The following is a 22,339-nucleotide window of genomic DNA, read 5'->3' as shown; positions in this document are numbered from 1 at the left end:
CTAGAGCAGTAACATATTTCTGTACACCAGTTGAATACCAATGAGGACAGAAGGAAGGAAGGTATCAAACAGAATTGCAGGCAGGAGGAACAGGAGGATAAGTGATTAAAGGAAGGGACTCCAAGCCCAAGGCTGAAGACAATGGGCTAGTTCTGATTAGAGCATTTTACCAGGGAGTGATTTGGATTTTTAATGATTTTTTTTTCAGGAGATGAATGAATTGCAGAGACGATTGGTGAGAAAGCGAGCAGGAGCAAGGGGCAAGCAGCGTGACCCCAGGTGCCACTGAAAAGACTGCTGCAAAAGGGGCAGGGAGAGGGAGTTGACACCAGGATAACCTAACTAGAAGCAAGCATGTCCTTCTGAGTTTGATGAGGTTAATGTCACAAGGTTTCTTACTTGGGCCTTTTTCATCCCCATACTCCTCCTTTCCGTAATTGCACACAATAACCTTTAGGCAATTTAGGCTGAAGTAGCATGAACCTTTGTATTGTGGTTTAAGCCCAGCTGGCAACTCAGAACCACACAGCCGCTCACTCACCCCCACTTCTTCCTGCCCCCGCTCCCAGAGGGATGGGGACGAAAATCAAAAGAATGTAACTCCCACAGGTTGAGATAAGAGCAGTCCAGTAACTAAGGTATAACACAAACCACTACTGCTACCACCAATAATAATAATGATAAGGGAAATAACAAGGGAAGAGAATACAACTGCTCACTGTCCGCCAGCCGATACCCAGCCTGATCTGAGCAGCGATCTAGCCCTGCTGGGTAACTGCCCCCAGTTTATCTACTGGGCATGACGTGCTGTTTGGCTAGTTTGGGTCAGGTGTCCTGTCTCTGCTTCCTCCTGGCTTCCCCTCCTTCCTGGCAGAGCATGAGACTCAGAAAGTCCTTGGTTGGAGCATTACTTAGCAATAACTAAAAACATTGGTGCTATCAGCATTGTTCCCAGGCTGAAAGTCTAAAACACGGCACTGCACCAGCTACTAAGGAGAATAATGACTGCTACTGCTGAACCCAGGACACTTTGAAATCACCTGCCTATGTAATTGTTACCTTAGGATACAAGTTTGATAGCTTCTTACACAGATGATAGTCAGGGCCAGACTGACCTCTCCGTGACCAGAGAACTCCAGAAGAGTGCCCAATAATGCCAATTCACTGTTCTTCAGCCCAGTGCCTGTGGGGCATAGCTCATGCCAGGGATGTGGCCAAAGGCATGGCAGTGGATGGTACTGTCTGTGCTGCCTTCTGAATGTCTGCTTCATGATGATGTTGAGTAAGACTCAGTTTGCTTGAATTAGGAAAAAAAACCTCAAACCAGACAGCATGACTTATGTCTTCAAGCCTAAGCTTCTGATAGGAAACATGCAGCTTCACTGGGTAGTTATTAAAGCACTTAACCCATTAATAGTCTCTGAATTGTCATTTAGGATCTGGTAGTGAGAACTAAACATGGAGATCTAATGAGCTAGAAATAATGTTGGAAAGAACAGGCTTAGTGTCTCTGAGTCACTGAATGTCAGCATCTGCCTTTTCCTGAAATAATGTAGTGGGGGCTTTGGAGGGGCTGATGGGGGAGAGTGAAATCTTGCAGTACAGCCCTGATTGCTGAGCTCTGAAACCTCACCTCTGTCCTGCTTTTCTGTAGGCAGCTGCACTTTAAAAATGGATGGGAGAGGTGGTTTCAAAGCAGCAGCATTAAGGTACCTGGGCATCAGAGCCCATATTCTGCAGGACTTGCGTGCCTGCTCCCAGGTGACGTCATGGCTCTGCAGCAGCAGTGATGGATGATGCGATGCTAGACATGTCACTGGGTAAAGCCAAGCCACGGGGGTATTTGAGGTACTGCTCAGAGGATTCCGACCCTGCACAAAAGCAGGGAAGGTAGTCAAGCCTGAGAGCTGCAGCAGATCCTGTGTCATTTTCTTCTGTGATGGGAAGCTTCAGTGCAGACAGGCTTTGCTGCATAAGTAGCTTTAATAGGTTTGCTTTAGGGGGTGTGTTTTGGAAGGAGAATGAGCATGTGTATTTGACCTATATCCTGCACATCATGTCCAGAAAGCCTAAAAGGCATAATGGAAGGAGTGTACTCTTTACACGATGCCTTTCATTTTCACCTCCATTAATTTTATTGGATTGCTGCATTACATTTATATCGTCATTGTCAGAAACAAAAAGGGAAGAAGAGGGCAAATTGCCTTGTTGCTCCCTCTGTGATGAGCTTCTGGGATTGTGTCGCTATAAGCCACATATATGGAAAACACTGCTGTCAATTAATGTGGCATCAGGTTTGGACTGAACATGTTACAGCTTTTTTTTTGTACTGGAAGCGTTATTTGCTTTGTTAGAAAGCATCGGTGAATGAGCAGTTGCAGTAGCTGCATAGAAAGGAGAAAAGACTCCTGATAGCAGCGAGATGCAAAGTGTCTCAGCCTTGCAAAGCATTATAATGTGGTTTAATTTTATAAACTTTGACCCAGATTTTCTAATTAAAAGCAAACAGAATTATCTGATCTGTTTGTTTTTACCCAGCCAACTGATGCAGGGAAATTTAGCTGAGTTGAGCAGTGTAGCCTTTTCAGGAGGGAATGGGAAACAACTTAGTTGTGAAAACATATCCACAGGTGAGCAGACGTTGGGCCCATAGACCTGTGTTTCACGAAGAGGCGTTCTATATGAGTATTTAAAACTCCATACAGAGATTTCTTCAGGATTTATGCATGTATGTCAATGTATTGCCACCTTCTTGCTTATTTTCCCCTGCCACCACAAATGGCTAGTGGAAATTCCTATGCTGCCCATCCTTTTTTAGGCTCTTAGTGCGCTAATTCACAGTTGATTATGCAAACCAAAATATTTTCTTACAAAACCCTCCCAACTGAGCACTGCCTCATTGCTTTTTTCCTTTGTACAAGCCTGTCCTATGTGAAATACAGCCCTGAGCTTCCACCTGCTGTTCAGAATCAGAATGGCAGGTCTACCACTAGTTTCAAGAAAATGAAAATATTAGGGCAAATTTCAATCCCAAGTGCAAAATGTTGAATTAGATGAAAGTAAAATATAAGTGACAATATCAGGCTGGTCCTGTTAAGGCTTTTGGTTTGATTCAGGCTGGCTAGCCTGATTTTCCCAGAACTTGAATAAAAAGGGTGTTATTTCCACTAACCAAATCAGCCAACTTGTAGCTGTTTTAAGAAGCAACCTGCTTTAAGTTGTACAGAATTATACTGTTCTTCTCTTTTCCAGCTAAAAACCACAGTGACACCCAAGTGTTCTTCTACCTGTGGATTATCTTCTATTTCATCAGCTCTTGCTATACCCTAATTTGGGACCTGAAGATGGACTGGGGTCTCTTCGACAAAAATGCTGGTGAAAATACCTTTCTTCGAGAAGGAATTGTCTACCCACAGAAAGTGCGTATACTGCCTGCTTTTTACATTGGGAAGGGCTTTAGTATTTTAACAAAACTTATGGAGTTTAGACCGTGTTGCAGTTAGCCACTGCTGTTTCTGAATGCTATGAGCTGGGGTTTTCGAGCAGTAGAGTTCTTTTGTTTCAGAGAAATTGTTTCATAATGTAAACTTTTCCAGCACTTGACCAGCAAGTTCTGTATCTTCCCAAAGGCCTGAAGAGGTCTGTCTTGTATGCAGAACATGTACGATGAGCTGTCCTGTTTGTCTGTCTTGTTCTTCAGGCATACTACTATTGTGCCATTGTAGAAGATGTGATCCTGCGTTTTGCGTGGACCATCCAGATATCCCTCACTTCCATGCAAATCTTTCCGTACGCCGGGGATATAATTTCTACTGTATTTGCCCCACTTGAGGTATTCCGGTAAGGCTGCCTGACTGAACAGTTCATTTACCTTTTCCATTTGTGTTATTTGTATAATAAGATCAGCCTGATGGGAATTGCCTTGGACGTGGAAGGTACTGGTCCTTGAAATGGAAGACTAGGTCTAACAGGAATGTTTAATCCCAAAGAGTGAAGAAAACTGGAGGGCTCTGTTGCAATGTGGGGTGGGTCCTTCATAACTGCATTTGCAGATTTTTCTAAACTTAGACCTAGCCCTGAGGGGTTTGGGGTTTTTGGTTGTTTGGGGTTTTTTTTACTGAATTTCTCCTTAAAAATGACCTGGTGAAAATTCTCAAGGTCACAATTTCAAAATCTCTGCATCTTTTCCAAATGAATTTGGATTCTGCATCAGTCTGGATCCTGCAAGGTTCCAGGGCTCTTTCCATGTACTCTAGCTGGAAACGCACCTCCAGAGCTTCCTGGCAGGAACAAGGAAACTTGAAGCTGAGTCTCATTTACCTAGTTGGTGGAGATTGCTTTAGCTTGTAATGCCTGGTGCCTCCATGCTGTCCAGACAAGGTCTGTTGTCATTAGGACAATCAATAAGCCTGTCAGAGGTGATGTTCTCAAGAGAGCTGGCAAGATGTTGTAGCAGGTGCTGCTGTTTTGCTGTACTCCCAGCATGTTCCCAGCACCATTTTGATCAGTGAGAAGAGTCAGTGGTATCCAGGTGCTTCACCAAACAAGGGCAATGTAAAAATGGAAACAAATGGGTAATTTTGCTTTTTTCTCCATCCAGGCGGTTTGTGTGGAACTTCTTCCGTCTGGAAAATGAGCACCTGAACAACTGTGGTGAGTTCCGTGCTGTGAGGGACATCTCCGTGGCACCACTCAACGCTGATGACCTGACGCTCTTGGATCAGATGATGGACCAGGAAGATGGTGTACGAAATCGCCGCAAGAACAAACAGTGGAAGCGCAGCCAGAGCGTGTCTTTGCGCAGACCTCGTCTTGCTTCACAGTATGTTTTGCCTCTCCTCCAGTGCAACAAACCAGATCATACATTGCAGCTATTCTTAATGTGTGGGGGCCATTTATGGCCTGGGTAATCATGTGAAGATCTCAGCCAAAATAGTTATTCAAAGGGAGGACAGGTCCAATTAGTAAATAAGTGTGCCTCTGACTGGGGGTCGATCCATCCTTTGCATCATCTTGGAGTTCTGGTAAACCACTGGAAAAGGGAGCTCCCTTTACAAGACTTTCCTTCTGCAAAAATAGCCTGTAGCAGTTGCAAGAGGTTATAAATGCAAACCTAGAAGAGAGGTTCTCTTCAACTGGCAATTTCCATCCTTCAGACCATCCCAGCATTTCAGTTGTCATTGAGGTTTCATATGTGAGATCTCAGACTCCTTCCTCTCTCAAACCTGAACCCATGCATTTTTTTTTTCTTTCCACCCATCATTCTTGCACCCTAAATTTTCCCCACCTTGCATCGCAGCTCCTGAGCCTGTTGACTGCATACTTTCACTGCAGTGCTTATGCTCCGAGCATCACACGGTGCTCCAGTATCCAAGTATTACTTCTGTCCCAGCAGCATAGCTGCAGACGCCTGCCCTTTGGCCAGGGGGCAAGCTTGGGCTCCCCGGGGATGCTGAAGCAGGGCTTGTCAGGAGTGTTGTGCAATCCCTGCAGCACATCCCCCTGTTGCATCACCGCATGGGAGGGGTGGATGGGAGGAAAAGGAGGCCGTGGCTGTCACACAGAGTGCCCTGGCCTGAGTCACAGCCCTTGGGCCATGCTTGTCTTACATCTGTGTTGGCTCAGAGTACATGGATGTGACCAGTACCAACCGGCAGAGACTGAAAAACTTTATGCAGAGGGGATGTGGGCCTGCTGTGACAGTGTTTGTGGCATTCTGTGCCGAGGGGTGGGTGGGTGCAGTGCCACAGCAGACCCGGCCGCCTGTGGGTGCAGCCCGGCAGAGGGCATTGTGCGCACAAGGCGTCCCTGCGGGGTGGTGTGAGCGGTGCCACCGGAGGAGGATGCTGAGGGATGAATGCGGCATATTTATAAGGCCCTGCTATTCGCAGGGAGAGTGGGAGTGTGAAACAGTTCCAGTAGTCTGCATATTCCCTCTCTGTGTAAGGAAGACTACAACACTCCCCCTAACCCTCCCCAAATGCACTGTGGTTTTACTGTCTGCATGTAGTAATGGATATTACTTCTCTGCAGTGAGTATTTTCTGTTTTTCTTTTATTTCCCCAGATCCAAGGCTTCTGACACTAAGGTATTGATAGAGGACCTAGCAAATGAAGTGAACACATGAGATGGCCACGGTCTCTTATTCCGCATTCTTTGTTTTCTCATTCTGTTCACCTCTTCCCCAAGTAACCCAATCTCTGGTACAGTTACAACTGAAAACAGGAGAAAACACTGAACATGTTTTCCGAGCTCTTCCAAACCAGATCCTATGGACTCCAACAAGCTCACTGTGTTACATTTCTTTTCTTCTGGGTTAATTTTAATGTTCTATTTTAAAAAAATAAAATATTTTACTTTGTTTTGCCAATAAAGAGGACAGTTCAGGAAAGAAGGATTGTTTACAGTCTCAACAAGGACATACAAACCTATCTGGATAACAAAGCATCATAGGGACTCCCTCATGGGACAGTGCCGAGAGCACACTCGGTTTCTGCTTGGCCCGGTTTTGACTGGTTGAAACCGGACTTAAGTTTTTAAATCTGATTTTGTTTGGGTTTTTTTTTTTTTTCCTTCATATCCAGCGCTGAGGCACTGGCTGCACTTGCAGGGAAAGTGCACTTAGAGCAGTATCTTCATTCATGAAGCTACTTTTTAATTTGATGTAACTTTTCTTATAATTTTTTGGGAATATGATGTATCTGTTGCATATAGCTTTCACATTATTTATGAAACTTAACAACCATACGAGAATGATTTTGAGTCCTGTGCAATGAAGGTTGTAATGGGAAAACAAAGCTGGGAATATCGATGTAGATCTCCAGGGCTGTGGAGTTATGCCCTGCAAATACCCTCTCATGAGACAACTTTCACCTGTGTTTTACCTTTTCTCTCTTTCTTTCTTTTCAATTTTATTTTAAACCAAAGTTTCTGATTTTTTTTTTAGTTGCTGCTACTGCTTCTGGGCATGTCTTGTGCTGGTTCAACGCCAACTTTCCATGCAGCTGTGTGGAAGTAGTGCAGATGATGCTAAGGCCCTTTTGAAAGGAGAGTTGGGTCTTACCAACAGTGCAAAAAAGCTAGGTCAACAAAGGCTTCAGAACTTCATTCTCCAGATCAGAAAGTATCTTTCAAAGCCTTAATAATCCTTAAATGGCACGGGGGCATCCCATACTGAGCAGAGGGCTCTTCCAGTGTTCTCCTGCAGCCCAGTGCAGCAAAGTGGGACAAGGCAAGGAGGAGATGGTGGTCTGGGGGAGCTTAGCAGGCTGGGGTTCAGGAGTGCTGGCACGTTAGAGAGCTGCTGCGGAGCATGGGAAGGACTGTGTTGTGCCCACCTGAATGGGGAAGGTGAAACTGAAAACAGCTCTCCTCATGGTTTCTGGTTTGGCAAAAAGCCTCCTTTGGGTGCTGCCCTGTGGCTTGGCTGCTACTTGTGCCCCTTGCCTTGTCTCACTAGAGCCCCACTGTCCTTCCCCTGGCACAGTGTGCACTCCCTGCCCTCTTGCAGCAGTACTGGTGGTGGAGCTGGAGCTGGGTTGGGTTGACATGCCCGAGGTCCCCAGGACTGCTGCCCTCCCCTCAGCCCGGCTCACAGCTAGGACTGCAAGGCAGGGGTGAAACTCTTGAAGTAGAATCCTCATACTGATGTCTGTCTGATGACTTGCCTCTAGTTTGGGCAATGGAATTTTAGGAATCTCTGCTCAGTTGCTGTTTGGCGGTTTGTTTTTTGATTAGCTAATAGCATGGTTTCCCACACGACTGGTACATTGCATTTTTTCAGTTTGCCTGCTGTGCCTCTTACCCAGAGGAACTGAAGAAGGAAACTTAGCTCTCTTCACTTAATTGGAAATAGATTGTTAGAATTCATTGGTGATGAACCTGTGCCCCACACCAGGCAAAGGGCAACACTGCAAGCCTGTAACTGCCTACACTTCTGTGATGTGCTCGCAGCTTACAGAGAAGCTCTGAGGGACCTGCTGGGAGATGCCTCTGTTCTGTCAGCGGTTGGGTGGTGGCGTAGCTGCTGTCCGTTGTGGTGCTCCTCCTCGCATCTCCTGCCACGTTGGTCTGCTCCAGTGGGAGGTCAGCTGGACTAGCTGGGGTTGTGCTGTTCCTCCTTTCTGTGCCCAGGAGCCTGTTTCACTGTATTTAACTCCCTTAGGTCTGTTGTTCATACTTAAACAGAGGGTTCCTGTTCATATGGAAGTGGAGTCTGAGATACAAAGCCCTTAAAATATTTCCGAGTTTGTGTTGCAGCAGTTGTTGCCATGTCCAGACTTCGCATAGGTGTTTCCAGTGAGGATGGTGGGAGATGAGCGAAGCCGTACCTACCCAGGAGAGTGTTAGAGGAGGGCAGCTGCACCAGGGGAACAATCCAAAATAAGCCTGTGGCGTTATTTAAGCACGTGGTTCTTTATAAACAGGAACAGAGTTTTATTGGCAATTCTTCCTTTCAGAGCGAAGGAAAAATACAGAGAGAGATTTTGAAGTGATGCCAATCCCCTGGGAGCACTCTGCCTTCCTCAGCTGGGCTGGGAGGAGCAGGCATGGCTGGGTGGCCTGCGTCCTGCCTGCCTGCTGCTGCACTGTCCCACCACCTGCTTCCCAACCTGGTGGGGAGGGTCAGGTTGCAAGTAATTAAACTCTTATTCTGTAGCTTACCCAAATCCCTATGGGAGACAAGCATTCCGTCCGCCTGCTCTGTTCCTTCCCTTCCCTTTTTCTCTGTCTTTGCTGGCAGGAGAAATCATTAAAAAAGGGAGGGGACGTGCTACAGCTAGCAATCATTATGTCCTGATGTAAAACGCCATCCCTTTTGGCAGTGAAGATGTTCTCTCAGGGGAGAGTAGCCCGAATTCCCAGAGGCAGGGCTTGTAAAAGCTCCCAGCTCCCTGGCGCTGTGTCTGCCTGTTCCCTCCCTCCCAGAGATCTCTGAGATCCAGGCATGCAGATTCCTTCTGAGAGGCAGTGCTAAAGCCGGGACGGCTCCATGTCTGCGAGAACATCTGGCCAATAAAGGGAGACCTAATGAAGCAGAGCAGATGGTGAGAGAAAATAGCCCTGTCGCTCCTTGTGATCAGCCTGCGTGAGGATGGCGGGGACAGTCCAGGGTGGCTTCACTTTGTGACCTGGCTTTGCTGATGGGTGCTTGGAAACACTCCTGGAGGGAGAACAGCAGGGTTGCAATCCAGAGTTATGGAGAGCACAGTTAAAAGGAGCTGTTTTGGGAGTTTTTATCCAACACTTCAGTTGCTGTGATATAGCTGGATGGAAATTGGAAGCTGAGCCAGGTCTGTGCTCTGGCCACCACAAAGCAGTGCTGGCCTTTGGCTGTTGAGCTCTCCCTCTTTGCTGATTCAGTGCACAGGTTGCCAGAGGTGGTGCCTGTGTGTGGCTCCGGGAATGGTGTGGAAGCTGCTTTGGTCTGGCTGAAACCCTTGCAGATGGTACCGTCTAAGAGGAGGAGTGTGGCTGCTGACTTTTGGAGATTCCCTTTGGACTTAGGTCTCCATGCTCATTCCCTGCTGCATTCCATCCTTCCTGCTCTTCCAGGGATTTTTGGGTTGCAGGAGGGTAGGATTTTCAGCATCCAGTGTTTTATTTGCTAGCTGGAGTTCTCTGCATGGCTTTGAGAGTATATCTCCAGAAACTCCAGGCCCCCCTGCTCAGAGAAGGCAATGCCATGTGCTGGGGGTGCACACTCCTGGAGGGGCAGCGGGGAAGGCTTGGGTTTTATGGACTTGGCAGGCAGGAACAGGAGTTGCTCCATCAATGGGAACCAAGGCTGTCTCACCACAATATAAAAGAAATGCATCTGCGGCACTCATGGCTGCAGCCTCTATGATTGAAATAAGCTCCTACCTCTCAAATTCAGGCGCATTCCCAAAGTCAGCTGTTGCTCATCCTATGCCTTTCCCAGCCCTGCTGCTGGCCCTCCTTGTTCTTTCTGTGTCTTTGCTTTTTGTGTGAACCCAGTGATATGCAGGGTGTGAAGGGGTGACTGCCAGCAGCCTTCAGCATGAACATGTTGGGGAAGGGAAAAGTCTCTTGTGGATCAGAGTTGGATCTTGCTGCTCTTCCCTAGTAATAACTTGTGCTGCTTGCCTGCCTCCTAGACGGTGCTCAGCCACTGCAGCTGTGGGGGAGGCAGGGAGGGAAAGCATGGTCCTTGGCTCAGGAGATAGCAATCCCTGGGGATTTTACTGTGGATCTTCCAAGGAACAAGGGAGACGGTGCAATGCCTTTGAGTTTTGTCTGTTTTGAACAGCCAAATGAATTTGGCCTCATACTGCAAGGATGCTGCTGCATACTGCTTGCCATGACTCGGAGTGTGCTCCAGACTTTGGGGGGGGGGGGGGGGGTTGTGGCCCTGATGTTGGACCATCATGCTGGGATGTGCCCTGGGATGGGGCATGGCTTGGCTCCCATTGGGAACACAACAGCCACTTTGCTCATGCATTGCATCCTGGCCTTATCTTCTCCCTCCTCTCTTCCACTGTTCTGCTTTGCACTCCCAGGGGGAAGATGATCTTCTGCCTTAAGCATATCTTTTCTAACTTACACTTTTATTCCAGAAGGTGATTGGAATTTTTTTGTCTCCTTGGAAACGAGAGGCTGAAGCTTCTGGGGGGAAGAGTGGAAAAATCCCTGCAATAACTGCAGCAGTCACAGCTGGCCTCAGCGGCTGTCACCTCATCAGACCTTGCCTCCTTTACATGACACCATCCTAAATACTCCACCTTGGGATGAGCTGTCATCCTGCCACTACTGTGCAGTTAAATTGATGTATCAGTATCCCTTGGGGGCCTCAGTCCCTGCTGCTGCAGCATCCTGGCTGCAAGAGAAATACAGGTTTTGCAGGGGGAGGAGAGAAAAGGGATGGTCATAGTGGGTGCACTCAGATGCTGATGCTCAAGCCCTGTTCCTAGTTGGAAGCTGCTCTGGCCCCAGCACAGCTGTGCTGCAGTGGGCAAGAGGTGCCAACCCTGCCTGGGGAGATGCCCCATGGCCTGACAGCCCCCCAAGCTCTAGAAACCAAACTGCAAACTCTGCTCCAGAGGAGAAATTGGGCAGCCTGGTAGAACTTGTGATGACCTCTCCGTCCCATAGGTCCTCCTGGTGAAGGACTGGCGTTTAGAAGGGGCCTGGGGTGGAAACGCTGAAGTTCCCCCCGGTCCTGCTGCCGCCTTCATCTCCCCCTCCCCGCTGTGTTGGTCAAAATGATCTTTCTATGAAGCCCTGTAGATGTCAAAAGTAATTATGGAGTGTGATTAGTCCTCTGTGGGTGCTTTCTTTCTTTCCTTCTCCCTTCTCTTTTGCTATCCCCTTCTCCACTCTTCTTTTTTGGCTAAGTGGAAAAGGTGAGGACAAAGAATTGCTGCTTGCTTGGACTCATGATGTATCTGTGACTGCGCTATTAGCTGTCTCCTCTTTCCTCCCCAAATGGATATAATTTTTGAAGTGTGGAATACCCTTCTTGATAAGTAGGTTTTAAAAAAAACTTAATGCACAATGTGATACTGTTTCATAGTTTCTAGGTGGTTGTATAAAGCAAAGTTACTGTGATTGTGTTTTTCAAAGGAAAAAGTGATTGGTTACTAAATCTGTCCTTTTTTCATTATTACAAGCTCTTTGTTTTCCAATGATCTGATGGCTCTTTTGTCCCTGGTCTGTGTGTGTGTTTCTTCTCATGTCCCGTGCCTGGTGCCACATTCACAAAGCGTTTGCTTCCACTGCTCTGAAAAGATGCTTCTCTTGCACCCTTGGGAGCTCTGGGCTGTTGCTGGTGGCTGGAGGTGAGGGACTTCTGTGCCCTGGGAAGAGGGGAGGTGCCTGGAGAAGGGGGATGTTGGAGATGGGCTGGAGGTGGGCAGGAAGGGTTCAAAGGGAAGCACTCAGGGCTCAAACCCAACATGTCAGGGGATGGTGCTGGAGGAAACCTGTCCAGGCCGTGCCACACCAGCTGAAGGCTCTTGGTCCTTCTGAGAGCGTTCAGTTGCCTCTCTCCAGCTTGTCTCTGGTCTAAGGTGTTGTCCTGCCTGCACAGTGGATGGCCAGAGGCTGAGCAGCCCAACTCTGGGTTGCCTGGGGTCTGTGCTTTGATTTTGCTCTCTTAAATCTCTTCATCATCTCGTGCAATCAGTCTTCCTCCAGAAGAGAGCCCAGCTCCTCGAAATCGCTCTAAGCCTGTTGCTGCTCACGCCAGCCGCTTCCCGGGGTTTAATCCTGGCTGCAGCCCCCTGCCTGGCTGGTGGCAGGAGCCCGGGTTTGGCACCTCACTGGGCGGTTTGTTCCCAGCTTGATGGGGACAGCATCTCCCAGGTGCGTTTCGCCGCCCCAGCCCAGGCAGGGGAGCAGGGATCCCTCTCTGTCACAGAGGTAAGGATGGGTCCTGGCATTGCAGGGGAGGTTGGGCTTCAGGGTGGGGTTATGGGGTGAGGAGGGTCTCCCTGCTCTGGGCTCTTCCACCCAAAGCTGCCAGCGGTCCCCTCCTGCCTGGGAGCAGCTGGGGGAAGGTCTGTCCCCTATGGGCAAGCCATAGTCAGCCCCGGTGCGAGGAAGCATGGCCAGCCCCTGCGGGGAAGCCCTGGGGCCCAGGTTTGGCTGTGATGGGGCCCTGGGACCACTGCAGTGGTGGTGAATGTTTTAGGAAGATAAAAATGATTGCTTGCTGCTCACACTGGTGGGAGCCGGTGTGGCCAGAGCCGGGAGGATTAAAACAATTTCATAATCCTGGTGATTTCCTTTTGATGGGGATTATGAAACCAATCACAAATATCAAAAGCCGCAGCTTAAAGCGGCAGCCGGAGTGGGGCCGGGACGCCCATGGCCCCCTTAGCACCCCTCATGTCCCCTGGAGACGGCAGTCCCAGCACCTCCAGGTAAGCGATGTCCACGCAGGGTCCTCATCCTGTGGGATGGGCTCTGTGGGGTCTCAGGGGAGGTGGGCAGGGGGTTTTGGTGCATGGGGAGTAGCGGGTAGCTCCTCAGGGTGCATGTTCCACCGTGGGTTTGTGGGCCTGGATGGATGGACCAAGCGTGACTCTCACCACCCTCCTGCCTGAAGGTGCCTGGTTGGCCCTGGCTTGTGGCCGGGTCGAGGCAGGATTTGGCCTCCGGGAAAGCAGGAAAATTGATCACATCTGCAGCCGTGTGTGATGGGCACGGGAGGGTGCCCACAGCACAGCTGGAGGCTGCCAGAGGAAACAGCCCCCTCCCGGGGGCCCTCCCTCCCCGTCCTTTTGGCCGCTCCAGCCCGCCGGGGTGAGGTGCCCCCCCGGCCGGCCCAGCCAGCCGGCCTGGCTTCCCCCCCCGCTCGCCTCGCAAGCCCGCGGCCCAGACAAAGGACGTTCCGGGGCCGGCCAAGGCGGCCGCGCTCCCTCCGCGCCGCCACGGGGCGTTGGGCGCCCCCGGCGCGCCGCTCATGGCCACGGTGGCGCTGCCCTCCGGGACCACCGGCCGGCGGCGGGGGGACGCGCTTCGGGCTGCGTGCCCCGGCGCGGGGGGAGCCCTTCGGGGCCGCGCTTCGAGGGAGGAGGAGGAGGCAGGGCCAGGCGCGGCCCCACAGCCCAGCCAAGCGGCTGAGCGCGGCTCCGGGAAGGGGCCGCGATTTGCTGGTTTGTCGTCTTTTTTTTCTTTTTAATTTGTTCCCCTCCCCTGCTTCCTTCCCCTCTTCCGCCTTCTTCTCCCGCTTCCCAGCCCTCTCTCGGTGCTGCTCGGGGGTAAGGACAGCCCTCGCCTCCCGCCCGCAGCCCTAGCCCACCGCTGCTCTGCCCCGGGGCAGCGAGGGGCTGTGGTGAGCCGGGGAGCAACGGGGCCGGGGTGGGTGTCCCGGGGATGCTCCTGCCACGGGGGAGGCTTCTCCAGGGGCACCAGCGGGGACGGGATGCTCCCAGTGGGGTGCAGGGGGGCCGCAGCAACTGGGTGCCACCGGGACTACGAGGCCAGTGCAGGCCGGGTGACACGTGTGACCCTGGGGGCCGGTGTCTGTCTGGTGGCACCTTTGGTGAGTTGCAGCCGCGAGCGATTTCTGTTCTGGGGAGTTTGGGGGCCCTGATTTGGGTCAGAAGAGTGCTAATTCCCTGCAGGGCATCTTGCCGGTGCCCCGGGGCACCAAAACGGCCCGCGTAGACACAGGCACTCCCTCTTCGAGGAACCACGGCTCCCCCGTTCCTGAGCGATGGTTGTACACTGCCAGTGCTCCGGGAGGGTGCGTTTGCCCTGTCGGGCTGTGCCACAGTGGCACCGCAGACGTTTGCCCCCGGGCACAGGCATCACCACGTGTGCTGTCCCCAGAGCCTCGGGCGGCGGGGGTGATGCTCTCGGGAGGAGGGTTGCGAGGGCGGCGCAGGGGCTCACCCCTCCCCTGGGTGTTCTCCCCGCAGGGCGCATGGAGCGGGGCTCTCCTGCTGAGACGCGGCGGGGCCCGCGGCCCCCCAAGCAGCACAGCCAGAGCAGCAACCGAGCCTCTGCCCTGCTGGAGCACCCCGAGGCCTCCCGCGGGCCCCACGCCACCCTGGAGAGCAAGGTGAAGGCGCTGAAGGAGAAGCGGGGGGGCGGCCGGCCGGGGACCCCCGCAGCTGCCGCCGAGCGCCTCTCCCCCAAGAAGCCCCGTCCCCGGCGGGGGAAGCCGGGAGCAGACGCGGCGGCAGCGGAGCCGCGGGCTCAGCTCCGCACCTACCTGACGGACGGGCTGCTGGACAGGGAGCCTGCCGCTGACAGTACCCCGGCACCCCGCGCTGCCACCCCGGGGCTCTGGCGGGTGCCGGCACCCAGGGACGTGCCAGGAGGCACCGAGCTCCCCCGCGGTGAGAGCAGTGGGGCCAGGGGCTCTGCCTGCCCCCGCGAGAGACGTCCCCTGGGAGAAGAGGCACGAGCCCCACTGCGGGCCCGGGGGAGTCCGTCTGTGTCCCCCACCACGGCCGAGGGCTGGGAGAGGCTCTCGCTGGCCGAGCGCGTGGAGAGGAACCGGCGGCTGCTGCAGGAGGTGCTGGGCCTCGGTGCCCCTGGTCTGTATTCTGGGCAGGTGGCGGCTGTCTCGGTTAGAATGAGGGGGAGCGGAAAGGAAAAGCTTTGGGGTGAGGGAAGGCCCTTGGTGCCGTCCTCCAGCATCCTACGGTGTGGGCACAGCTCCGTGCTGGTTCACACCCCAGTGCTGCCCAATCCCCTGTGGGTGTTGTGCCCCCTTCACCGGCAGCTGTGGGAGATGCTCGCAGACAACATGGGGTGCTTCTTCCCATGGGTGCTCTGGGTGCTGCTGGTCCCCCTCGACATTTTGGTGAGGAATTTCACTGCTGAAAACAAAAAAGCCCTGCTTTCTGGGGCACTTGAGGTCGGCAGGCGTCATCTTCCCTTTGCAAGCTGCCACCAGAAAAGGGAATTAATTTCTCCTTGGAAAACATCTGTCCTAATGACCCTGTGGGCACACCCTATGCTGGGTGCTGTTGCCCCATGTCCCACTCCCCTGGAGCCTCTCCAGAGCCAAGCAGCTGGGGTAGCCCCCAGAAGGGTGTTTGTTAGGATGGACTGAGTGGTGAGGCTGGGGATATGGGGGTGTTATCGAGAGGGACCAGGGTGGGGACCGCAGCCCAGCCAAGCTGATGCCTTTCCCTGTCCTCCACTTCAGAGGTGCCAGCCAGCGATGGGGACTGGGACTCAGGGGTCTCACTGCAGGACATCGAGGGCTGCAGGTAGGTCAGGCCCAGTGCGGCAGAGCTGGACATCGCCCTCTTTCCTGTAGTGCTGGGGCTTGGCAGGGCTGTGGGGAAGAGCTGGGGCAGCAGCCTGGTGTGGCAGCCAGCGGGGCGAGTGTGGATGGGCTCCAGGGATGCTTTGGTGTGAGCAGGGCAGGGGCGTCAGGCCAAGCCGGGTGTCCATGTGGTGGTTGGGCACAAGGGGTCCCTGCCAGGACCCCAGGCTGGGAAGGGAGCTGGAGAAGAGGAGGGGACAGAAACTTGCTCCAGGTGCTTAAGAGGATCCAGGCGGCAGGCGTGTGTAATCTTGTAGGACTAACGATAAACCTTAGAGGTATGGACTAAAAATACTTAGGTGGGACTGGCAGGTGAGCTGGGCAGCAGCGTGTTGGCTGGGGAGCAGGGATGGGGGCTTGGGGGCTGCATGGGGGGAAGCAAGTGAGTGGGGAAGACCCCCATATTTTGTGGTTACTGGTTCTGCTCCCTTGGTTAGGGTTGATCAGTGGTGGCTGGGTGCAAGGCAGAGCTGGGGATGCTGCGCTCCCAGCGAGCAGGGCAGCCAAACCCCAGGGGGAAAGCTGGTTCCCCCATGGTGCTGCACAGGAGGCTTTCCTGGAGGCTGGTGTTCTCCCATCCTGCTGCTGCAAAGACGTTGAGGCCATGCTCCCCAAAGCGACTGCCTGAGCTGATTATTTTAATCAGGGGATTAGGGCCATGGCCAGCAGGGAAGGCAGTGCTGGAGCTGATGGATCCCTGGCGGGGCCGGGGTGGGGGGGTGTGTGTGCAAAGGAAACCTCCCTGCAAGGAAGGGAAGGCAGCAAAGCATCTGGGTGAGGTCATCCCAAACCTACCTCCGTTCACATTGTGTGATTTACACTGGCAGGGATTGGAGGCAATGCCTGCCTCGGTTTCCCCATCCATATCTGGGATGCTGGTGATGCAAAGCGCTGCCTTGGCTGAGCCTTTCCCCAAAGCATCACCGGTGCAGGGTGTTCCCCCCTTCCTCCTGCCTGGCACTGGGGCTACAGGGGTTCCTGCCCTGCTGTCCCCCAGCCAGCCCTCCCGTTTGTGGAAGCCAGGCCCCGCTTTCTCTGGTCAGAGCAGCCGCGTCGTCACTGTTAAACCAGGTCTAATCCCTGTTATTTTTTCCTAATCCCGCTCCCCGCTGCGGGGCTGCAGGGCCTTTGTCCCTGGGCAGGAGCTCGAGCTGAGCCCGCGGCATGAGCAGGCCAAGCAGCTGCTGCAGCGTGCCCGCATGAAGGCTCGAACGAACCCCCTGCGCGCCAGCCACGACATCCTCCTCCTCTCCTCTGCCGTCCCACACCACAGGTCAGTGCCAGCCACGCATCCTTCTCCCCCCCTCCCTCCCCCCCATGCCGTGGTGCTCTTGGGACGCATCTGGATTTTGGTGCATGTGCAGAGCCAGGGTTCGATCCGCTGCGGCGTGTGAGCAGCCTCATACCCCTGCATGAGCAGCTCCCTGCTCGCAGGAGCATCCCCCTGCCAGGCACGTGTGAAGTGTTTGTAGCATGGTGTCTGGGGGTGGTTGGCTGCGTGTGCTGGTGCTGTGGGGGCACCAAGGCTATGCTCCTGGCTGGCCGGGAGGACCGGTTTCCCAGCTGATGGGGAGCTCGGTGCTGGAAGGTTGTACCAGAGCCAACGCTTGCCATGCGTGTGCCAGGTCATGTTCAGTTCGGTGTTCCTGGACTGATTAACTACGCCCTATGGTGCAGGGGAGAGGTGATGGAGGTCGAGCTGCGGCAGCTGGGTGTTGCCACAGCCTCTCATGAGCTCAGCTTCAGGCAGCCCAGGCAGAGGGCTGCACCCTGCGATGGGGCACCAGGTGGATTTTCCTCCTGTCCCATGTTCTGCCCTGGCTTTTCCCCCTCCTGCCCTACTTCCCCAAAGGAGCTGGGCAGCCCTTGCAGCTTGTCTGTGCCCGTCTGTCTGTCCCCATGCCAGGGAGCCCAGTGGGAGGCCGAGCGCTGCCCCACATGATGGCGGGAGCCTGAGCGACTCGTCGAGCGGGGAGTCGAGTTGTGGGCAGCCGCGGCAGCCGCGGGGGCCCTCCCCATCCCGCGTGCGCTTCGAGGACGAGTCGGCCCGCGACGCCGAGGTGCGGTACCTGGAGCGGCTGCAGCTGCGGCACCGGCGGGCGCCGGGCTCGGCGCTCTCCTCTCCAGAGCCGGCCGGCGGCAGGCAGCCAGGGGACGGGTCCGGCCAGCCCAAAGCCCGGAGCAGTGACCTCGCAGCTGGGGGCAAGTGCAGCGCCTGCGGCTCCTTCATCAGAGCTGCGGCCGCTCGCGGCACGGACATGCCAACAGCCACCAGCAAGGCTGGAAGTAGCCCTGCAGCACAAGGAAGCATCCCAGGGGATAGCGGGGGACTGAACGCTGCCCAACCGGAGCCCAAAACCAGGGCTCTGGGCCCCCGGGGGTCACCACTGTGGATTCTCCCTTCCCGGCAGCGCATCCACACCGAGAAGATCAAGGAGACCTATATCGGGGATGTCACTTACATCGACGAGGTGGACTCGGCCCTGGAGAGCACAGACACCTCTGATGGCTGCCGGACCGACAGCGAGGAGGCGGGACCCCGCAGCCCCCGCCTGCACGGGCACCAAGGCCCCCATGCTGGCGGGCACGGGACCCCCTGTGCCACCCCACAGCCGGAGGCGAGGACTGAGAAGGGGCCGTGTGCGGCCAGTGGTGGTCCCCGTGCAGGGGGTGGCTCTCCAAGTGGTGCCACGGGCCGGACGGGGGCTGTTTGCCCCCTGCCACCGGGGAGAGCCGGCAGCCAGGAGGACAGGGACCCCTATCGTCATCCGGGGAGCGGCAACGGGGTGGGAAACACCGCTCACACCCTGCAGCAGCCCAGCGAGCCCCCGGAGCCCTCCTCGCAGCCAAAGGCTGGCACCACCGTGCCAGGCAGCCATGTCCCCAGTCCCCCCCACACCAAGAAGGCCTGCTCCCAGGTGCCTTGCAGGAAAGCCCTCTTCTCTGGCGGCCTCCGCCGAGCATTGAGCCAAGGAGCCCGGGGCCCGGAGCCCGATGCTGGAAGCCCTGCATCCTCCCAGCCTGGAGGCACGGTGGGGCCAGGGGAGCGTCGGGGCTCCTGCAGCCCCAGGTGGCTCCCGGGGAGCCCCCTCCGTGCCTTGTCCACCAACAACTGCAACAACACCCGTGGGCAGGACCCTCTGGAGACAGGCAGAGGTAAGAGACCCACGCACTGGGATGCCTGGGGGGTCTCTGGTGGAGCAGGGATGTGATGGGCTTGCTGTGGTTGCAGGGGCACCGTCACATCCCACCGCCAAGCCCATCACCCGTGTGCCCCAGGAGGCTTCTCATTCCCCTGGGGAAGCAGCCGGGAAGCCGGGAGCGCAGCAGCAGTGCCCAGGCAGGAGCGCAGCACACGGGTGAGTGAGAGCGAGGGGCTGCTCACAGCCTGCACTGCACGGTGGGTGCTGCATCCCTGAGCATCCCTCCTTGGCACAGCAGGGTGCTGCCAGGCTGAGCTCCCAAAGGCTTCCTGGTGGGGCTCCACCTCTCAGCACCAAAACCCTCCCAGGAACCACGATGTGAGGTGACAGTTTCGCGTGTGTGTTCAAATGGGTCTGTGGGAGCTGTGTGTCACCCTGCATCTGGTTCCAGCGGGGGTGTAGCAGCAGATGTGACTTGCGGGCAGGCGTGGGTGACCTTGGAGGTGTTCAGCCCAGTGCCAGGTGCTTCCCTTTTGGGGAAAATCGGCTGCTAAATGCTGCCAGCCCCGGGCTGCCCTGGGGCTCACTGAACATGCTCCTGCTGGCCTCAGCCTGGCAGTAGGGTTTGGAGGTGGCACTGGGTCCTTCAAGCCCCTCGGCAGGATGCATTCCCGTCAGGCAGAGACTTAGGGGAGTTAATGGTGTTAAACCGCTGAAACTGGGGGGAAGATGTTAGGCAGCCCTTCGGGTCTCTGGCTTGTGAACCCTGCTCTTGTGCAAGCTGCTCTGTGGCAGCACCCCGGTCTCACCATGGTGCAGCTCTCAAGGCTGCAGTGGTGGGTGCAGGATGTGCCCCCAGCCCTGAGAGAGCTGCTGGCCCTGCTCCCCCCGTGCACAGGGTGGATGACAGTCACCCCTCTCCGTGCAGGGAGCCGGGGCAGCCAGTGAGCCGCAAGGGGAGCAGCGCTTCGGCATCGGGGCTGAAGAAGCTCCTGTGCAGCCTGAGCCAGAGCACGAAGCAGCGCCTTGGCCGCTTCCGCTGCTACAGCATGGAGCAGCTCCCGGCCCCCGGCAGCACCGCCCCAGATGGGTCCAGCATGAAGAAGTCGCCCTCCCTGCAGTCCCTGCAGCTGGTGAGCTTGAAACATCAGCCCGTGTCGGGGCTGTCTGCAGGGAGCAGAGGGGTCCCTCAGGAGAAGAGGTGCTGGGCTGGGCTGAAGCATTCCTGAGCCGTATCTTTAGGGTCCCACAGGAAGAATTGAGGGGGCTGTGTGTGGTGGCATGGTCCATCCCAAACTTGGGAGTTTGAAAAGCCTGGAGCCAAATGGGGCATGGAAGGGGAAGGAGGGAGCAAGGGAGGGTGGAAAAGCAGCTTTGGGGAGAGGAGATGGGGTAATTTGGTTTGGGGTCATGGCAGCAGTGAGATGCCTCCTCAGGAAGCATCAGGGGGGTGTCCTGCTCAGGGAAGGGGACGCTGGCTTATCCCTCCTCAGCAGCAGATGCAGGGGGTGGGGGGGAAGGTGTAAGGAAGATGCTGTGTTACCCCCTGCTCCCTCGGCATGTTGGTGCATGATGGGCTGCAGTGCTGCACAGCTTTTGCTGTCCCCATCTCAATCAGGTGCTTTTCTCCAGGTGTCACCCTTCCATCAGCCCCAAAAAGCCGCCTCTGTCCAGAGCCTGCTGGGCAAGGCACCCCGTGCCAGTGCCTACCTCCTGCCCCAGGCCACGGCTGACAGGTAGGATGGGGCCCTGCACATCCACTGTTTCGGGGTGCTCAGACACATGCAGTGGCTCGGTGCAGCCAGGGGCCCCGCTCACCCCATCTCCCCTTTCCCTGCAGGAAGGGGGGCTCAGGGCCACGGCGCTCGCTGAGCGTGGAGGACATTGGGGTGCCCGGCCGGCTGCGTGCAGTGGGGCGTGTGGTGGAGGTCTTCCCTGATGGCACCAGCCAGCTGGAGCTACAGCGGCCCCCCCAGGGCGCCTTCGGGTTCTGTGTCACCTCTGGGCATGGCCGGCCTGACAAAGGTACCGTGGGGTCACCCCAAAGCTTCACCCAAACCCTAGGGGAGGCCTGGCATGGCCCCTCCACAGTGGCTCTTCTTCCTTCACAGGGGCAAGCTTGGGGAGAGGTAGAAAGGGCTGCTCCATCCCTGCTGAGCCCCGGAGGGGTGATGGTGGATGGGGAGATACTGCCACATGTGTGGCTTTGTGCACACAATCCCACACGTCCATCGGCCCTTGGCTTGGGACACACAGCCTGTCCCAAAAGCCATTTACAGTATTTACGACTGGGCAGCCCTGGGCACCCCCATGGGGCACAGCTCCAGCCACAGGGTGCAGGGTGAGGGCTCACCTGTCCCATCCCTCTCCATAGGTGTCTACGTGCAGGAGATGGTGGACGCCGGCACGGCCAAGCTGTATGCGGGGCTCCTGGGTGTGGGGGACGAGATCCTGCAGGTCAACGGGGCAGCCGTTTCGGGGCTGGGGCTGGCCCGCATCCGCGAGCTGCTGCTCCAGGCGGACACGCTGTCGCTCCGTGTGCTCAGGCACCGGCCAGCACCCCGGTAGCCCCAGCACAGCCCTCACGGTGGGAGGAGGATGACATCCCACTGGTGGGACGTTGCAGGCTGGCACAGAGTGGACCAAAGTGCCCTGCAGCACCAGGACCTGCCCTGCTCCGCGGCGACACTTGGCTCCCCGCTGTGGTGGAGGCCCCCTCCCTGGGAGACAAAGTGGGACCAAGGACTCCCCAGTGTCCAGCATCTTGAGGAGCTGCCCCAGCTGTGGGGACAAAGGACGCCCCAGCCCCACCATCAAGCCAGGCTAGGTCTGGCCTGCTGGGCATTGGGGTGGCCAGAATGGCAATGCCCCATTTCTGTGACCCCAGAAGATACAGGGCTCCCTGCCAGTGCTAAATACCCGCCCGCATGGCCTGGTGGGTTTCTTTTAAATTATTTCGCACTGCTGAAAACATTAAAATATGTACATATATGTAATACTGCCACAGGGTGCCCTTGGCTTACAGGCGGCATGGGGAGGCTGGGGTGATGCTTACTGGGGTGGGCTGGCCGGGAGCCCCAGGTTGTGGGGCTGTTGATGGGTGCAGGGAGCGTGTGGGTGCTTTCCCATGAGGCTGAGACACCCCTCTGCCCTGGGCCACTGTAACTACAGTGGGGTTTACTGCGTCAACCTAGGGTTCTGAACGTGTCCTGGCATGACAGAGAGCCCGGATGCTGTCATCTAAAGCCAGCAGAAGCAATTGGGCCTACGGACCTGTTTAGTCTGTGGGGTGGGGAAATGGCGATGGGGGTAAGAGGGGCTCCCCGGGCTAATGCCCCGCAGAGCTGTGCTGGGGGGTGAGTGTATCCCCCCAGCGCTATTCCCAGGCAGGCTGTGTTTTGTGAGATCTGCAGCTCCTGACCGTGGGGAGGTGCTGGAGGGCCCT

General features: G+C 55.5%; 2 protein-coding genes across 7 annotated transcripts in view; both read left to right on the top strand.

Moving 5' to 3' along the window:
• Positions 1 to 11,648, top strand: part of XPR1 (xenotropic and polytropic retrovirus receptor 1) — a 112,464-nt gene extending 100,816 nt beyond the window's left edge. Inside the window, exons 12-15 of the mRNA XM_065674045.1 lie at positions 3,253 to 3,419; positions 3,701 to 3,840; positions 4,601 to 4,822; positions 6,067 to 11,648. Coding sequence (XP_065530117.1) covers positions 3,253 to 3,419; positions 3,701 to 3,840; positions 4,601 to 4,822; positions 6,067 to 6,127 — 590 coding nt within the window. The 3' untranslated portion in view covers positions 6,128 to 11,648. The remainder of the gene's footprint in view (positions 1 to 3,252; positions 3,420 to 3,700; positions 3,841 to 4,600; positions 4,823 to 6,066) is intronic.
• Positions 11,649 to 12,864: 1,216 nt separating this feature from the next.
• KIAA1614 (KIAA1614 ortholog) lies at positions 12,865 to 21,890 on the top strand. Of its 6 annotated transcripts, XM_065674037.1 has the most exons (10): positions 13,402 to 13,619; positions 14,388 to 15,011; positions 15,629 to 15,692; positions 16,875 to 17,024; positions 17,658 to 18,907; positions 18,984 to 19,110; positions 19,823 to 20,027; positions 20,527 to 20,630; positions 20,735 to 20,919; positions 21,269 to 21,890. In XM_065674037.1, exons 1-10 carry the CDS (start codon positions 13,427 to 13,429, stop codon positions 21,460 to 21,462), a joined length of 3,096 nt encoding a protein of 1,031 aa, XP_065530109.1. In that variant the 5' UTR covers positions 13,402 to 13,426; the 3' UTR covers positions 21,463 to 21,890. The 6 variants fall into 6 exon arrangements, with proteins under 6 accessions (XP_065530113.1, XP_065530109.1, XP_065530107.1 ...); XM_065674041.1 differs by lacking the exon at positions 13,402 to 13,619 and adding an exon at positions 12,865 to 12,884 and having other exon boundaries at positions 20,735 to 21,357; XM_065674035.1 differs by having other exon boundaries at positions 20,735 to 21,357.
• The last annotated feature ends 449 nt before the right edge of the window (positions 21,891 to 22,339 follow it).

Source organism: Lathamus discolor, chromosome 3 (assembly GCF_037157495.1).
Source record: "Lathamus discolor isolate bLatDis1 chromosome 3, bLatDis1.hap1, whole genome shotgun sequence".
NCBI classification, from domain to species: Eukaryota; Metazoa; Chordata; class Aves; order Psittaciformes; family Psittacidae; genus Lathamus; species Lathamus discolor.
The sequence above is the reverse complement of the archived record's forward strand: the minus strand, read 5'-3'. Positions and strand labels throughout refer to the sequence as shown.

What these genes read in the sequence shown, in the direction of transcription:
- KIAA1614 (XM_065674035.1), top strand. Translation starts at nt 13,427, where the DNA reads ATGGCCACGGTGGCGCTGCCCTCCGGGACCACCGGCCGGCGGCGGGGG. An exon ending in GAAGGGGCCGCGATTTGCTG is followed by an intron (nt 13,620 to 14,387) that starts GTTTGTCGTCTT and finishes TTCTCCCCGCAG; the next exon opens with GGCGCATGGAGCGGGGCTCT. An exon ending in CCCTGCAGTCCCTGCAGCTG is followed by an intron (nt 20,028 to 20,526) that starts GTGAGCTTGAAA and finishes GCTTTTCTCCAG; the next exon opens with GTGTCACCCTTCCATCAGCC.